General features: G+C 35.0%; 1 protein-coding gene across 2 annotated transcripts in view; it reads right to left on the bottom strand.

Annotated features, from left to right (window-relative positions):
* S1P (membrane-bound transcription factor site-1 protease) overlaps positions 1-18,319 on the bottom strand; it is a 480,656-nt gene that overhangs the window by 100,294 nt on the left and 362,043 nt on the right. For both annotated transcript variants that reach the window (XM_090401757.1, XM_090401758.1), the window contains 2 exons: positions 17,809-17,965; positions 4,742-4,822 (listed from right to left, as the gene is read on the bottom strand). In XM_090401757.1, coding sequence (XP_090257883.1) covers positions 4,742-4,822; positions 17,809-17,965 — 238 coding nt within the window. The remainder of the gene's footprint in view (positions 1-4,741; positions 4,823-17,808; positions 17,966-18,319) is intronic.

Raw genomic sequence — 18,319 nt, forward strand, 5'->3', positions numbered from 1 at the left:
CGGTTGATATGGAATGAGCCATCACTGAAAGGATCTGCTGCAGTCTAAAATGAGGCATAGGCTGGATGTGACCATGAAGTTTTATTCTTTGGTTCAGATTAGTGGCGTGTGTGTGTGTGTGTGTGTGTGTGTATGTGAGAGAGAGAGAGAGAGAGAGTGACATCCTGCAACAATACTTTATAAAATCTCTTATATCTGAAAAGAATGAAAGCCTATAATATACAGTAATGATTTAATGAGAGAAAAATATAAATGCTTAATGAATGCATTAATGAATAGCTATTTATGTGAACTGAGCCAGAAGTCTACTATTACATAAAAAAGTCAAAGGATCACTTGGTTCTAGGTACTCTGAAAGCAGTAAAACTTAGAAACAGCAAATTTTCAGGCCTCCTTATCTGGGCATAATTAGCTGCTACTATGTAAGCTGAAAAAACTTACTTTACTTGAAATTTTCTTAAAATTAAGTTTATACTAAGCTTCAAAAACTCAATTGAAATACAGAATGCTGCTACTTTAGAAACACTGTCTTAACTATTACTTCTCATCCAAACAACTTCGTATTGATAATCTATCCAAACAATCAAAATATCCTGGTACAGAATTTTTCAATTTATTCTTAAAAATTCTAGTCCATCCACAACAGTCAGACTGACTAATGATTCTTGCTTACTAATGTATTTACTTAACTATACTAACTTACTAATTTCCATTACACTGATGTTCAGTATCTGCTCTATGCCTTTGCCATTCTTTTCAAAATTTATTAAACCCAAGAAGACCAGAATCAACATCAATTTAGAATTAAACTTTACTGTTTGCAGATAAACGAAATATTCAGATGTCAAGAGGGAACCCTCTCCCCCCTTCCAACACACACGCACACATGCACTAACAGATATCTGAATGTTAATTCATGCCACCATCAGGCACAGAATTAAAAACTACAAAACAAATACAAAGTGTCTATAAACTAGTAATTAACTTAGCCTCACTTATCTGCTACCCTAAAGATAAAATGTCACCCATTATCAGTACCAGAAGTGCATAACATCTCTGCTGCTAATGTAATGCAATCTGACAAATTTTTAGCTAAAAGAAGAGAAAAAAAAACTAAAACTATATACTGTAGATGAATCAAACTATACACAGTAGATGAATTAATATGAGAGGGGGAGTAAGTCAGCATATTATTATCATTGAGTGACCCTGATGTAGTCTAAGACTCGTCATGGAAGGTACACACAAAACTCATCCAACCATGCCTTAAACTGATTCAATGCATCTACATTCACGACAACACACTCAGGCAATGCATTTCACTCACCAACCATTCTCCATGAAAAGAACTTTCTTCTCACTCCTCTGCTCACACTCTCCTTATCTAGTTTCAAGGGATGGCCTTTTGTTCTATCCCCTCTCCCATTCTATGAAAAATTTCTTCCATGTTAATTTGATAACAACACCTGAGTAACTTATATGTCTCAATTACGTACTCCCTCCTTCTATTCATGAGGCTTTACAATCTGCATTCTTTCAATTTGTGTATTCTATATTCCAAAGACCACTAACTAACCACCTTCGTGAATCTTCTCTGGACCCTTTCTAACTTATCCTTATCATGCAGTGACCAAATCTGTGCACAATAATCCATATGAGGTCTGATTTAAGACTTATATAATGGAGCTATTACCTCTTTATTTCTGCATATCAAGTTCTTCCACATCATTGTCATGATCTGATGTAATGACCCTTCACAACTTGTGCAGCACAGCCTCTGAATTTCAGGTCCTTGTCCACCACTCCCAGATCTCTCATTTCTTCTACCTCCTTTAAAGTTTCTCCACCAAGTGTATACTTTGCATCCCATTATAGCTTAACAAATTTCAAAAACTTACATTTTTCAAAATTAAACTGATAGTTCCAAACTGTTACCCACTCATACAATCTATTCAAATTGCCCTATAGGGCTTGAATAGATTGTAAGTCCACAACATCTGCTTGACTACATTGTACTCTGCAATTTTGCATCATCTGCAAACAGCTGCATATCGCTAGTTAAATCCAATATCATTAATATACAAATTGAATAACAATGGTCCTAAAGACAGACCCCTGTGACACACACTATTGACTTTCCTCTTTCAGGATACCACACCTCCATATACAACTTTGTGATACCTATCTGACTGCCAGTTACAGATCCAACTCACTAGTCTACTATCGAATCCCATCTGTTTCAATTTATTTAACAGCTTGTTGTGTGCCAATCTATAAAAACTTTTTCGAAATCAAAGTATACCACTGTAGATGTCAATAAGCAAGCTTACTGGCATCTCCCTTTAACAAACCAATGCTGACAATCACAGAGAATACTGTTGTTATCAACTCATTTCTGTATCCCAGTTCTACCAATCTCTCCAGTACCTCAACTACAACTCTGGATAATCAGAGTGGCCTATAATTTGTAGCCTTATCACCACCTTTATGCAGTGGAACAATTTTACATTCTTTCCACTTTCTTGGAACTTGTGCTGTTGTAAGACTCTTATTAAACAGGCATATCAATGCTACTGCCAGTGCCCTGGAATGGTCCCTTAAGACGAGTAATGATATGTCATCAAATCATATCACCTTATTGACATCAAGCTTATTTATTTCCTCACACAACTCCTGCTCACTCACAATTAATCCATCCCCTCCTATTTTCTCACTTTAGTTTGTCATGATTTCACCTGATTAGGATGAAACACGCTTATAAATTGTTTACTGAATATCTCAGCTATGGTTTCTGCAGCAGTTACCATTCTACCATCCATTTCTTTTTTTAGATTGCTAACATCACCTTACCATAATCATTCTTCCTTCTACTTGACATATATATGAAAATCTTTCTAGGATTTTTCTTTCTTGGCCGATTTGCTAATTTCTGCTCATTCTGTTTTGCTATTCTTACCAAATGACTCACCTTCCTGGCCTGTTCTTATTAATTCCTTTTATTCAGTGTTTTCAGCTTTGGAATGCATTCGTCCATTGTTGTTAAATATCTTTTGGTCAGTTTGTGTTAAATCAATTTGCGTTAACTAAATTTCATTCTTTAGGAAAACCGACTTTGACCATCCTGAATGGACTAGATAAACAAGTGCATCACACAGTTAAGTCTTGGCTTGGGATACCACATGATATTCCAGCTGCTTATCTTCATGTGGCTGTTAAATCTCACATATTAGGAATTCCTGTACTGAGATGGATGGTTTCTTGCTTAAAATATCCAAGGTTAAATAAACTCTAACATTCATCTTCACCTTTTACCATACTGCCTTTAGTATGGTATTTAGTTGAATCCTTCAATTTAACAAGAATTAACTAAAACACTATGCTGAATGTTTGATAATGGAATGCATATTGTTTCTAACTCTCTTGAAAGAAATGGAAAATACTTTTATATATCTTGCAGTTGACAGGAGGTTCAGTGGCTCAGAGGGGGTTCTATTCCAACATCTTTGGACACATGAAGAAACAAGAATGTTACCTGGATGGAAGTATATAGATTTGGTCAGGGCTAGGATAAATGCCCTTCTTACCAAGGCTTGTTAAGCCTGCAGTAGGCATAATACAGATACTCCATGTAGGTCTGGATGCAGGTTCAGAGAGACTATGACATATATTTTAATGTTGTTTTAGAACCCACATCAGAGCTAGACATGATACCTAATACCTTTTCCTAACCACAACTGCAGGCAGAGGTATAATGCTATTTTAAAGGAAATTTGTTAAAGATAACTAATCCTGATTAGGAAGTTACTGTAATAAGACTATAAATAATATTTTAATAACATGTGGATTTGATGAGTTCTACAAAGTTTACAACAATACCATTATGGTTGGTTTCTGTAATAATAAAGAAAATTTGAATTCATCATAGTTGCTGTAAGTGGTCCAGGAGGCTTGGTACCTTTGGACACCTTGTTTGAGACATTAGCTTCATGTTACCTGTGATTCATCTCTGGGGCTTATGTCTGAAGCACCAACAATGTACCACAAGGTAACACTAATGGTGTGTGTGTGGGGGGGGGGGCATTAAAAGGTCATAAAAAAGGCTATTAAATTCGATGCACTTTCAAATACAAAAGCTAATGAGTTAAAGAATTACATACATAGATAACCACCATGATCTTGTTATTTTTCATAATAGAAAAAAAAAAAAAAAAGCAGAAAAGATTGATCTTTATTCTGTATATATACTAACAATGCAGTTTTGAAAAATACATCTCAATTTTTGTTTATTATTAGCTTACTTGCTGTAGTGACCAAGTGCATAAATTTTCTGTACTAGAGCCAACAGGTTACATTAAATCCCACTGTGATATGATGGATGAATGATGATTTTCAAAGCGAGTCACTGCCTTCCTTCTCACATCAAGCACGAGAGACAAAAAAAAAAAATTTGTCTGGTCTCTAGAGGAAGATATCCAGCTTATCTATTTTAGACATCTTTCATGACACTAAGCATTAGCCTCCAAAACTCTTGTGAGTGAGTGAGACTGCTATAAAAAACAAATTAAAAATTCTTCACATTACCAAGGTGCCAAAAGCCTTCAAAACTTTTGCGAGTGAAACTGCCAGAAAGTTTTTTGTGGAAAAAAAAAAAAAAATGCAACTTCATTTATAACACATATGGATCTCAACAAAAAATATTTGTTCAGGAAAATACTTCTGAAAATTTCCATATAGTACCAACCTGAAAGCCATTCCCCAAGGAGCTAAAAGATCATTTAAAGCTGGAATGTTAGCACCTCCAGTATCTGGCATCCACCACTGCCTACGATAAAAAAATAAAAATAAATTTATGACATTCAAAACTTTTCCCCATTCAAAGTACATTTAATGCTATAGTGGTGCTTCATTTTTCTCATATTTCATTGATTTTGTAAGTGTATCATTTATTTTTACATATTTTCTTCCTTTTAATTGAATTAATATGCATTGGCAACAGATAATTGCTGAAAAGTAGTTAACAAAAAAGACTATATACCTCGCAATTCCAAAAATCTGGAATAAACTAAGCTGATTGTGAAGGTAAGCAGAGTCATGGTATCAAAGTCATAATAGCAAGTAAACAAGAAGCTGTTTTCTGATTTTTATGAGATTGTGAGGTTGGTACCTGTCTTCAATTCTAGTGAGTCTGGAATTGTCTTCCATTAGCACTTTTTTTTTACTATTCACCCTGGTTCTCTAAGGAAGAAGGCAACATCTTTGTGTATCTAGGCAGTGTCCAATCTGGCATAACATTTGCTAATGCTATGTTATCATCAATACCTTCTTGCAGTTTAAATGTGGGTACTTCACATTTCTTAAAGACTATGTTGAGATATGCTTTGACTCTTAAGAGATACCCTGCAGATGATGATGTTTGATTACAAAATGCATTCACTTCTCATCATCAGGACTTTAATCATTTTGAATAACTGATGCAACAAATATGGTATGAAAATCAGTGACAAATTATAAATACTAAGAAAATAGGCTAGCACACAAGGGAAAAAAACCACCTGCATTCTCAGTGGAGAACCACTATGGAACAAGTCAGATATTTCAGTTGATTAGGCATAATTTTTAGTGAATATGTCAAATTAAAATTGGAAATACATAACAGAATAAGCAAAAGCTAGTATGGCAAGTAACTAGTTAAATACATTATATTCAATAATAGAGAAATTGGCTAAAGCACTAAACTAGCAGTACAGAAGATAGTATTCAAAACAATTTTAACCTTGGATCTGAGAGCCGGGTTAGAAATAACAGCTGATCAAAGACTACCAATATGAGAGATCTGTGCAAAACTAGTGAAATTTACATCAATCATAATAAAAGGTAAGATATTAAAAAGGAACCAGGCATCATTAGTATTCAAGAATATGTGAGCAAAAGTATTCTAAGGTGGTATGGTCAATTAAACAGAATAGGAGAGGAAAGGTGAGCAAAATGGATGTCTGATGCTGGTAAGGTTGTTGTGTGTGTTAGAAAATGAGGAAAACAAAGACCCAAGATGGTCTTTGTATTTAATGTTGTTTGACTGAAACATAAAATCTATGTATAACTTGAGAGCAGTGAGAAGAAGCCACTGATGTTAATGAACAGTAGGTACTATACATACATATGAGGAATTGAGTAAACTTGATGTCAATAAAGCCTTAGGATTTGATGATATATGACCATGTGTCTTGAGGGAATGTTTCAGAAGTTAACAACAGCTTTAACTTACCTCTTTAACTTGAATCTTAGATTTGTCCAAGATCCAAATGAGTGGAAAGACGAATTATAGACCAATCTGTTTGTCTGGAGTTGTAATAAAGGTGTTAGAGAGGCTAGTGAGAACCAGGATTCAGAACTCGGTTGATGAAAACAACATTCTCTTTGAGGGACAGCATGAGTTTGCTAAAGGCAGGTCATGTTTTGGATAAAGGACGCATGCACAGAAGTATATTTAATTTTGCTAAAGCCTTTGATAGATTGCAACATGACAAGCTGGTAATTAAACTAGAAGAGATGTGGCTGGATAGTAGATTACTGCATTGAATTGGAGATGGGCTGTCTGATAGGTAACAGCGAGTTGTGTATGGGGGGAGCGATATCTGAGAGGAGGATAGTCACCAGTGGCCTGTTTTGGGAACAGTGCTTGTTTAATTTGTATGTAAATGATACTGGGAAGGGCTTGAATGGCGATATACAGTTATTTACAGATGATGCAAAGATGGGAAGAACTGTGAGGGTAGAATAAATGGGTATTGTAGCCTTGCGAGGGGGGGGGCTGCCAGTTCAATGTAGCAAAGTGTAGTTTTAAAGTTTGGGAAGCACAGATGGGATGAAGACTATAAGATTCATGGGGATATCTTAGAGGAGATGAGGGATCTTGTAGTGTTGGTAGATAAGGACCTGAAATTTCGGGAACATTTTGCGAAAATTGTGAGGACAGTAGATTGCATTATGGGATTGATGGAGAACACTGACATGTAGAGTGAGGATGTTACGATTCCTCTGTATAAGACTTTGATCAGACCACATATGAACTACTATGCACAGATTTGGTCAATAGGTTTTCAAAAGGATGAAGAGATGTTGGAACGGGTTATTACTGGATTAATGTGGATTAGATGTTTCATAGAATGAGTGGAAACAGGAGAATAACAAGTTTACCTAAAATATTACTAGAGAGGTAGACTTTTAGTAAAAAAAAAAAAACACCAAGGGACAACCTAGAATCACTGGGATAGATAATATTAGAAAATGGACTAAATCTTTGTCCCCTCCTCCTGCTGTTAAGGAGATCCCTGGACAGAAACTGGAGAGATTATGTCAAGACTGTCACTTTTATAGTGTCCCAGTGGCCTACATATACTATGGGCAAAGAGGAAGATTTAAAGTTTCTGATTGAAAATTAACTACTCCAGCTGTGTTCCACATTTCTAATGTCTTTTTCTACCTCAAATACTGATATGTACTGGCTGAAAGACCTGGATATTTCCTAACACTGTTCTGTCATTGATTATCTTATATTATTTTTTCAGAGTATATTTTTTAATTTATTCTACCCATGAAAAGCTATTATCCTATTGTACATTCAAATTAGTGGCACAGATGGGCTAAGGTTTAATTATCTGGAAATCCTATTTTAATCAAATATGAATACACCTCCAAATAAGAAGAATATCATTATTTAGTGTGTGACACTAAGCAATGAAATTCATATATCATCTAAAGATACAAATATGCATCCATGCCCATGGTGAGATTCAAATCCTAACCTGGTTAGAGAGTGGATACACTCTTTCTGACTTCAGAAATCTAAAAGTTAATTAATTTGTGGAGGACAGAGTTTCTAAATTCAGACATTTTTTAATCTTCAGGAATTGGGAACAGGAAATGACAGTTTCCCTGAGAATTCTCAAAAATTTTATTTTATTGATTAATATTCACAGTTTCTCTTAATGAAGAATTTTTGTGTTTACTCTGGTGATAACACACACTGTACAAATGCACAGTTGTGTGTTCAAGTGTTAGTATTAAAGAAGAAAGTAAAATATATTAATACTTTAGATTACCGAAATTTATTGCCAAAAATTACTTAGCATTTTCTTTTATATTATAAGTAAAATATAATGAGTATTAGATATTAAAAAATATGAATAAAAAGGAGATTAACATAAAAGAAATTCTAAATAAGCACTAAAGCTGTGGAGGATAGAAGAGAAATTAATACCAATATTTACATTTATTGTTAAAACAGAATTTTTAAAAACACAAAGCTTAAACTGTTCAGTTGGAAATGCTTGTTTAATTACAAAGAAATTAATGAGCTTTGCTTTTACCATCAAAATGAATATATTATTATTACTGCATGGGCACCTCCATGGAGTCCTAAGACTCATCGTGGAAGACCCAAACTATCAATACAATATCCATCATACCTCTCTTTCAAACCATTAGCAGACAATACATCCAAAACCAACTCAGGCGACTCATTCCATTCAATCACTATTCTCTAAATGAAAAATGTAATCATCCCTCCCTTGCCAGTTGCTGAAACATTTCTCCTGTCTCAACCCAATAAAATCCTTTAAATAACTTAAATTTTTCTATCATATTCCCCATTTTTTCACCTATCAACCAACTTTTACGATTGACAAACCCTCACTCAATCTATCTTCATAAGAATCATTCCAAAGACCACTCACCATCTTGGTCACTGAACTCGGGTTCGTCTCCACCACTTCCTCATCCCCAAGAAACCCAGGTGAACCAGATCTGAGCACAGTAATCCAGATGTGGCCATATCAAGACTTTATAAAGGCGGAGTGATAACTCCCTTATCTCTGCATGTTAGTGTGTTCTTCAATAACTAAATAATCCTGTGAGCTACTCTGGCTACTTTAGCAATATACCCATATTATCAGCCTATTGAAATCATCCTGCAAGCTTTCTACCTCACCTTGATTAACTATTACCCCTATCCAACTTTGCATCATCAGCAAAGAGCTGAATATTTCCCTTCAAATTATTCGTTATATCATTTATGTACAAATTAAAGTGCATCCAAGTACAGAGTCCTGCGGCACACTGATAATCATCACTTGCAGAGTGGTGTGTGTATTCTCCTGGATTCTGCTCGTTCATATACAATTTTTTGATATCTGTCCATCAGCCATTCTTTTATCCATATCATTAATTTCCTATCTATCCCCATTTGTTGCAGTTTGAATAACAGAGTTCCTTGTGGTAACTTGTGAAACATTTACACAATCCAGCAGCATTAATATGTAAGCTTGTTAAAACTCAGTTGTCACCCTATTATAAAAAAATTAGATTACTAATGTATAAGAAGACTGAATGGCAAAGAAATGAAGCTAGCTGAGGAATTAGATAAGTACCAGATTGACATAAGTACCAGATCGACTGAAACAAAAAAGACAAAAACTGGTGAGATCTCTCTGAGCAATAAATACAAAATGTTATATTCAGGCAATGACAATCAAGGAAAAGAAGGAGTAGCCATAGTATTCAATACTAAATACGAGGCTAATCTTCTTGAATGGCAGGCAGTCTCAAGTAGAGTGATGTGGTCAAATATCAAAATGGAGAACTGGACAATGAGACTTATTTGTGACTATGGTCCCACAGAAGGTTCTACTAAGGTAGAAGTGGAGGAATTTTTTGATGCTTTAGAGAAAGCAACTGACACAATGAAAAAGGAAAAGTTAGTTCTTGTTGGGGATCTAAATAGCAAGAGTAGGAAATGATTGTCAGACATACCAAAATATTTTGGGAAAATTTGGAGAAAAGAGCAAAGCTAATAAAATGGCAAATACCCATTGGATTTCTGCTCAGGACATGGACTGGTTATTACTAACACCATGTTCCAATATAAAAATGTGCACAAATTCACATGGAGAGAAGAGGCAAGGAATAAGAAAAGTCTCATTTCTTTTGTTATAGTGATGTTTTCTCCTTGGTGCAGGACACCAGAGTGTACAGAGGATTTGAAATTGGAAGCGATCACTATTTAGTCTCGAGCAGGATAAAATTGAATTTCATATTGAAAAGAATGACATGTAAGTTTTAAAGTGAATAAAAGTTGAGCAGCTCTTAGATGTGAACTGTAGACTAAAATACACAAAGATTATTAAAGAAAAAATGAAAGAGTTTGAGAACAGGAACCAAACCACGGAGATCCAGTGGCAAGCCTTGAAGCAAACCCTGATTGATTCAGCCAGAGAGGCATGTGGTGAGTTTGTCTGCAAGGATAGAAAAATCAGAACTCCATGGTGGACACAGGAAGTTAAAGAGGCAGAGAAGGAAAAGAAGGAAGCATATCAAAAGTTTCTGGCAAATAAATCAGCTTGTGCTCTTAGAGAATACAGAGACAAATGTAAGAAAGCTAAACACTTTGTAAAACTAGCTAAACAAAAGTGATGGGAGGACTTTGGCAAGAAATTGAAAATAAATATCAAGAAGGTGGTAAGATACTCTGGATGTTGTTGAAGAAGCACAGAAATGGAGGAAAGAGTGCTTAAAAGGAGTTAGAGATGATAAAGGTGAAATGAAAACGGGAGAAAAAGATATCCTTGAAGTATGGAGTAATTACTTCAAAAAATTGCTAAATGAAACAAGCAGTGATAGCATAGTGGTAAAAAACACTCAACAGGCATACAGTCAGGAATACATATCAATACTTGAAGTAGAAAAAGCCATCAAAGGCTTGAAATGTGGAAAGGCAGCAGGAGTAGATGATATTTGACCAGAAACGCTGAAGTATGGTGGTATATAAGTCTTACAGTGGCTGCACTGCATAGTTCAGAAGGCCTGGACAGAGGGTCAAATTCCCGAGGATTGGAGTAGAGCTCTCATAGCACCCATATATAAAAAAGGAAATAAAACTGAATGTGAGAATTAGAGAGGTATTTCCCTACTGAGTGTTCCTGGCGAGATTTATGTTAGTATACTTGAGAAATGGTTGAGAAGATTTGTGGAAGAAAAGCTTGGTGAAGAACAAGCTGGATTCAGGCCAAATAGAGGCTGTCAGGATCAGATCTTCACTTTACGACAAATAGTTGAGAAAGCATGGGAATATAACAAAGATCTATATTTAAGTTTTGTCGATCTGGAAAAGGCATATGACAAGGTGCCAAGAGAGAAGCTATTCGAAACGCTACAGTTATATGGTGTCAATGGGGAATTATATCAAGCAATACTTAGTCTTTATTTGAGTTGTACGTCAGCAGTTAGAATTGAAGGAAGTACAGGAAGATGATTTAATATTAAATCTGGTGTGAAACAAGGATGTACATTATCCCCTCTGTTATTCATTATTTATATGGATCACATTACGAAGGAAAGTGGTATTAAACATGATATCCAAATTGGCAGTGTTAATGTCAGCTCTTTGCTTTATGCAGATGATGTTATACTTCAAAATAAATCCGTTACAAGTCTGCAAGATTCCCTGATTAAATTGAATAACTGTTATAATAGATATGGTATGAAGGTCAGCAATAAAAAGACAAAGACAATGAAAATAGGCAGAATTGTTGAAAATGTCAACTGTGTTGTGAATGGAGAACCTGTGGAACAAGTAAAACATTTCAGCTACTTAGGCACGATTTTTAGTGAAGATGGCAAATTAAATATGGAAATAGACAACAGAATCAACAAAGCTGGTATGGTATTAAGTCAATTGAATAAATTCATATGGAATAAGAGAGAAATTAGTCGGAACACTAAATTAGCTGTATGCAAGGCAGTGTTCAAACCAATTTTAACATGAATCTGAGAGCTGGAATAGAGCTATTCCAGAAGTAAACACTTGACCAAAGACTAGAGACTGCAGATATGAGAGTCATGAGAAAGATTAGAGGTGTGAACAGATGGCATCAATGGCAATATCATATTAAAAACGAGGATATTAGGAAAGAACTTGATATTGTAAGCATCCAGGAATGCGTTAGCAGAGCCAATCTCAGGTGGTATGGTCACAGAATGGGCAAGGAAAGATTAGCAAAACAAGCGTTCTTTGCAGGTTGGCAGGAAAACGATCCAGAGGAAGACCAAGATATAGGTGAATTGATATGGTACAATGTGCCTTACACAATAGAAATATAAGATCTGATAATGTTGTTGTTTTGACAAGTAACAGACTGATTTGGAGGAAAATTGTAGATAGGAAGTTAGTAATGATGTAAATTTTTCATCATTTCATGTAGTACTATCATATCGTATACACCCTTTTGAGGGTACATGGCAGGAATTCAATGATGATGATGATGATGATGTATATGTAATGAAATGTAATGTATATGTAATGAAATGTAATGTATATGTAATGAAAATGTATATTACTAAGGCATGATCGACCCTTCACAAAGCCATGCTGCCCTTCAAAGATTATTATATTCTTATCTGCCGATTCCTGAATTCTCAAAAAGAGAATTCAGGAATTCTCCAAAAGAATTCCTGCTGAGATACTAATTAGTCTGTAACTGGCTATCACAGACTTAGATCCTTCTTTATGCAAAGGAATTATTCTGCCCTCCTTCTACACTCTTGGGGCTTTGTCAGAGCTAGAACTTAAATTAAACAACCTAGTCAAAGGCACTCCCAGTTCCCCCTGCACATTTTTGTAACATGCTCTCGCTCTATATATATATACAGGGTGTTCGGGATAAATTTGACAGTTTCGTAAGGAAAAAGAAAATCTTCTTTGTATCTATTAAATTTAATGAATTGACAAAAAAACATTACAGGCAGAGTTAATTACAATACTATCAACAAGATTTACTCAAAATAACCACCATTAGCATCGATCACAGCTTCAATTCTGCTTCGGAACCTCGAACAAGCTGATGCTACAGTCTCCCTGGGAAGGGCCGCAAAAACTGTTTTAATTTTATCCATTAACTGGGCTTTTGTATTACTGGAAGTGCGATTGGTGTCTTTTTCAACTGCGCCCCATACAAAATAATCCATGGGGTTAAGGTCTGGGGAGTTTGGAGGCCAAACATTTGGACTGGTGAAGTCGTAGAAATTTTCAGACAACCATTTTTGACTTTTCCCAGAGGTGTGGCAAGGGGCCGAATCCTGCTGCCATACATACGGCCTACCATTGGCTACCCTTGTTATCCATGGCTTGACTACAGTTAGCAACTCCACGAACAAAGCCCGAATTCCAATGCCAGGGTTCTTCAACACCTGTTCCTGCAGATTTGCGAGGAATTCTGCTGTACGAACGCAATCAGATCGTCTGCTAGGGATCTTTCTTCTTGCTACATCCTCGTAGTCACCATTGCAAGTCTCTAGTTCATGCCTGATTGTTTTTACTGTATTCAGGGAGCATTGGGCAGCAGTCGTAATATCCTTATTTTGATGGCGGGCACGAATCATCATGATACAAGTTATTCTCTTCCATGATTCAGGTGGGTTCCAGCTATCCATCCTTTCTGACATCTTGTATATGAATGAAGAAGGGTCCAAACTTTTAAATGAAGAGAAGTGTGTGTTAATACATGTAACTTACGGAAAAATATAATTAATTATAAATATGTCAAATTTATCCCGAACACCCTGTACATATATCATTATCATACACTTTCAAAATTCATTCTATTATTGATATTTGAGGGAGGGAGGAGGGGATTAATATGAGCATTTATTGTTAAAATAGTTAAAAAATCAAAGCCTTAACTGCTTGGTCGGAAAGTCTGGATCTTGTTATTGCTATCAATAACAAGAATTTGATTTTGATATTGATTTGAATTTGATATCAGTAATGGGGATTTGATATTGCTATCAAAGTGAATACATATCGCTCATTATCTATGTTATTAAATCCACTTCCAATTCTCCAAGATTATAATTTTCTATTTCTTTGTTCATATTATTTTGTTTCAAATTTTCACAAAAGTACACATTTCCTTAAAAATTCATTCCATTATTGATTTTGCAAAGTATAATGGAATACAAATCATGCATATCTCTACATTTAAAAAGTTGCTGTTTAGCTTCTCACTCAAAACAGAATTTTGTTTTTCCAAATCACAAAAGGCAAATCTAAAAATTCGTTGTTAGTCAATTTATCATGATTGCTTCGTGCTTCATCTGCAAGTACCCAATTTAATATATTTTCAGCAATTTTTGAATACTTATCCTTACATAAGTAAGAGAGCTCCCCTTAGAAATCTGTCAGCCATACTTTTTAATGTATTCCAATGTGTTTTGCTGTCCAAAATGACCTATAACAATAACAGAATTTCTTGTTGAAGAATATTTAAACAATTTAACAATTTTTCTCCTAGATATTGAAGTGGAACATCATCCTGTAAAGCATATTTGACATCACCAGAATCTAATTTAATGTGTTTCTTCATCATTGTATTTACAACATCATAATCTTTGTAACTTTTGCTATATCATTGCTATTGTTATCTATTGATTTTTTTTTTGTCATAAAACAATTTTACCACAGCAACATGGGGGGTGCATGGCTGTAACATAAGCATTGAAAGATCAGTGATAATTTTCCAAATTTTTTCATAACTGTAGTACCATCAGTAGTCCTTGTAATAACATCTGTTTCAAAAACAAATCTTGAAGGACACCAATCTTTCTTGAACTGAAGAATAGGCCTTTGCTGCAGAACAAGTAACATTAATTCTTATTATCCTTATTCCTAATTGCAGGATTCTTTTAGAGAAACTTTCTCTAATAAAATTACACTTTACCACAGTATTGATAAAAATTCCATCTACTGTTGCAAGTTTAGCCATTAAGTCATCTATTTCTAGTACATGCTGTGTTGGAAACATTGGTCTCTTTCTTTGAAGTGGATGGCATTTGAACATCATCTTTGCAGGCTTTCTTTCTTTCCATGCCATCTATTAATATTTTTGAGATCATGATTAGGTCCACTGTTTTTTTGATGAAGATCATTTTGCACTGCAATGTTTTGGAACATCTGATAAACTGCTTTTTGCCATCTTTTTAAAAAATAAACAAATAACTACTGCAACTATTCTTCATATGTTTTAAATTACTGAAATTAGTGTTTCTTCAAAATTAAATAAATGTTATACTTATTCCACTTGCCTCAACGGCGGGGCAATATCAAGGGGACAGAGGGTTGCGGGTGGATTTCTGCGGGGCTCAGTGCTGAGACCTGTTTTGTTTGGCCTTTGTGTCAATGACATTGTCGGTAGATTGCAAGGGGGGGGGGGGGTTCAGTTGTTTGGAGATGATGTGAAGATGGGCAGGGTTATTAGTAATAGTGCAGATGTGGCAGCCCTGCAAGAGGATTTGAATAAACTGGACAGATGGGCAAATGAATGGGGGTTTCGGTTTAATGCAGCAAAACGTAAAGTCTTGAAGTTTGGGATGCATTGATGGTGAGCTGAATACTGGATTGGAGGAGCTGTACTGGAGGAAGTAGGGGGCAGACAAGAAATCTGGGGGTGATGACTGATACAAAACTGAAATTCAGTGAGCATATTGCAAAGGTGGTGAAGGTAACCCAGAGGATTACTGCAATACTGAGAAGGACGCTGACCTGCAGAGATAAAAGAGTTATCATTCCGTTGTATAAGACTCTGATCAGACCACACTTAGACTATTGTTCTCAAATTTGGTGATGGAAAGGGTACAGAGGCAGATAACAAAGATGGTTTCAGGACTGTACAATGTTAGTCATGAAGATCAGTTGAGGAAATGTGGACTGCAGAGTTTGATGTATAGAAGAAGGAGAAGTGATATGATCAAGACTTTTAAACTGTAGAGGCAGTTACAGGATTGACACTGGGGAGTTCTTTCATTGGTAGAACAGCGGGAAGGAGCGGTGACAAGGGGCCATCCCTGGAAGTTATGAAAGGAAGCTGTGAGCAAGAGGGTGAGAAGTGGTTTCTTTGTGTGGAGGGTGGTTGAACAGTGGAATGAATGCATTGCCTGATAGAGTGGTGAGAGCAAGAATGGTCAATGAGTTCAAGGAGTGGTATGATAGACTTTGTGTTTCCTAGGAAGGTCCTCCCACGATGAGTCTCTTGACTCCATGGAGGCCTGAATAATAATAATGATAATTAAAAGGGGAAGGGGTAATTTTCCACCACAATACCTAAAACAAGAAATGCTCTTCACATGATATGACACAAATGTGGGATCGGTAAACATGCAAGAGATGAGTCAGATATTTGCAACTTTTAGAGTATCAATATTTCATTCAATCTGTTATTCACATGTTACTTATTTTTAATTTTGTGAAATGCATATTTCTTCATGTTTTTATGCTTACTATTAAGTAAGCATAAAAGCATATATAATTAATATTGTTCGATTTCTTGTATCCAACTGTGATGAAGGCAGCCAGATGTCACTCCTGGATATAATAAAGAATAATAAAAATAGTTTTTTGTTAATACTAGAATATTTTTATGTACTTTGATAAAGTAAGAGAATGATACTACAAATCATAAAAATGTGCATTTATACAAAGTATGAATGCACATTTTAATCACAAGTCTGAATCCAGTAGTGAAATATGACTACCTTCATCATGGTTGGATAAAAGAAATTGAACAATATTAAATAAGCATAAAAACATGTAGAGAAATATGTATTTCACAAGGTTAAATAATAAGTGATATATGAATAACAGATTGATTGAATGAAATATTGATACTCTAAAAGTTGCAAATATTTGACTCATCTCCTGTATCTTCACTGATCCCACATTTGTTATGTGAAGGACAGTTCTTGTTTAGGTGCTGTGATGGAAAACTATCACATTCTCATATTCATTATCACAATTGAACCTGAAGCATTTGAACCTGAAGCTAATAATACAGATATACATAATATCATATTGCTCAATTTTTATAATAAAAATGATCTAATAGAAAATAAATTTGCAGTGATGCTATAAAAAAGAGCAACTTCCATTAAGTTTTGTCCAGCCAATAATACTGTTTTCATTTTGAATTACCCTGCCAAAGTATGTCAATAAAAAATAGCACAACTAAAATCTGGCTGAATGATAAAATTTTAGTGGATATCCTAAACTGATTATACTACCACTTACCAAGTGGTTTAGCTTGATAGGTCTGCCTTTGAATTCTCATTGTCTCACTGGGCAAGAACCACTATCTGTCAAATTTTCTATACCATAATACATGCTACTTTTTTTTTTCTATCTAGTGATAAGAATGTGATGGATGCATATGTGCAACTCTGGGTGGCTGAACAATTATCTTAGGTCAAGTAACTATTAATAATTTGATAAAATATTTAAAATACTAGCATTCTTCTGCAAAACGAATACATAGTGAAAACATATTTGCTGTTTAATTCTTAAACAGTTTTTAAATTTAAAAATGTTTTGATTATTATGAGCATTTATTGCAGAATATTTTAACAGATGTGAACAATCATCCAAATAGACTTTGTCTATAGTTAATTTGAAGTGCAATGATTCTATATAAATCCTAATGTGTACAGAAATAAATTCTGATTTGTCTAGCCTGCAGGCACTATAAACAATGCTATTTATTTTTTATAAGTTAATTACTGTTACTTGTTTTAATGATATTTTTTGTTGCTGATATCAACTATATAATTAGCAATACGTTGAACAAGAAAAATGTTGCAATTTCTCACATGCAAAGTTGACTTTTTTGATATAATTAAAATACACATACAACCTTAATCAGATATTCAATGGGCAAGGGAAAAAAACAGTCTGGTTATACTTATGGTCCACTGAAAAATATTATATACCTTGTGTTTTCATCATAAAACTTCACCTTTTTCATTACTGACACATTATACCAGTCAGCAAAAACAACAAGTGATAATCCAGCATCAACATCACGCTTCAATTTGGCCACCTCCTCAGGAAAATACTCTTCTTCACTATCCACAAGAAGCAGAGCACCTAAGAGAAGGGAAAACTTTCCTCATATTAGATATTTAAATATATATATATTTTATCATAACTCATAGAATAATTTATTCTGCAGCTTGTGCTTACTTTTATTAGTATTATTATTATCTGAGACCTCCAGGGAGTCAAGGACTCATCGAGAGAGAGAGACTATAAATCATACAAACCAGCTATCATACCTTCTCTTAAATTCATTCACACTAGATGCACCCACTACCCCTAAGGGCAAATTATTCCACTCACTCACTGCTCTCTGGGAGAAAACCTAGCTCTTACCCCTTTCTTGACTGAACAACCTTAACTTCCATGGATGCCCGTGTTCTCTCCCTGCCTTCCATATAACGA

This window comes from Typopeltis vanoorti, chromosome 12 (assembly GCF_054136105.1).
Source record: "Typopeltis vanoorti isolate ZY-2024b chromosome 12, IOZ_Tvanoo_1.0, whole genome shotgun sequence".
NCBI lineage: Eukaryota > Metazoa > Arthropoda > Arachnida > Uropygi > Thelyphonidae > Typopeltis > Typopeltis vanoorti.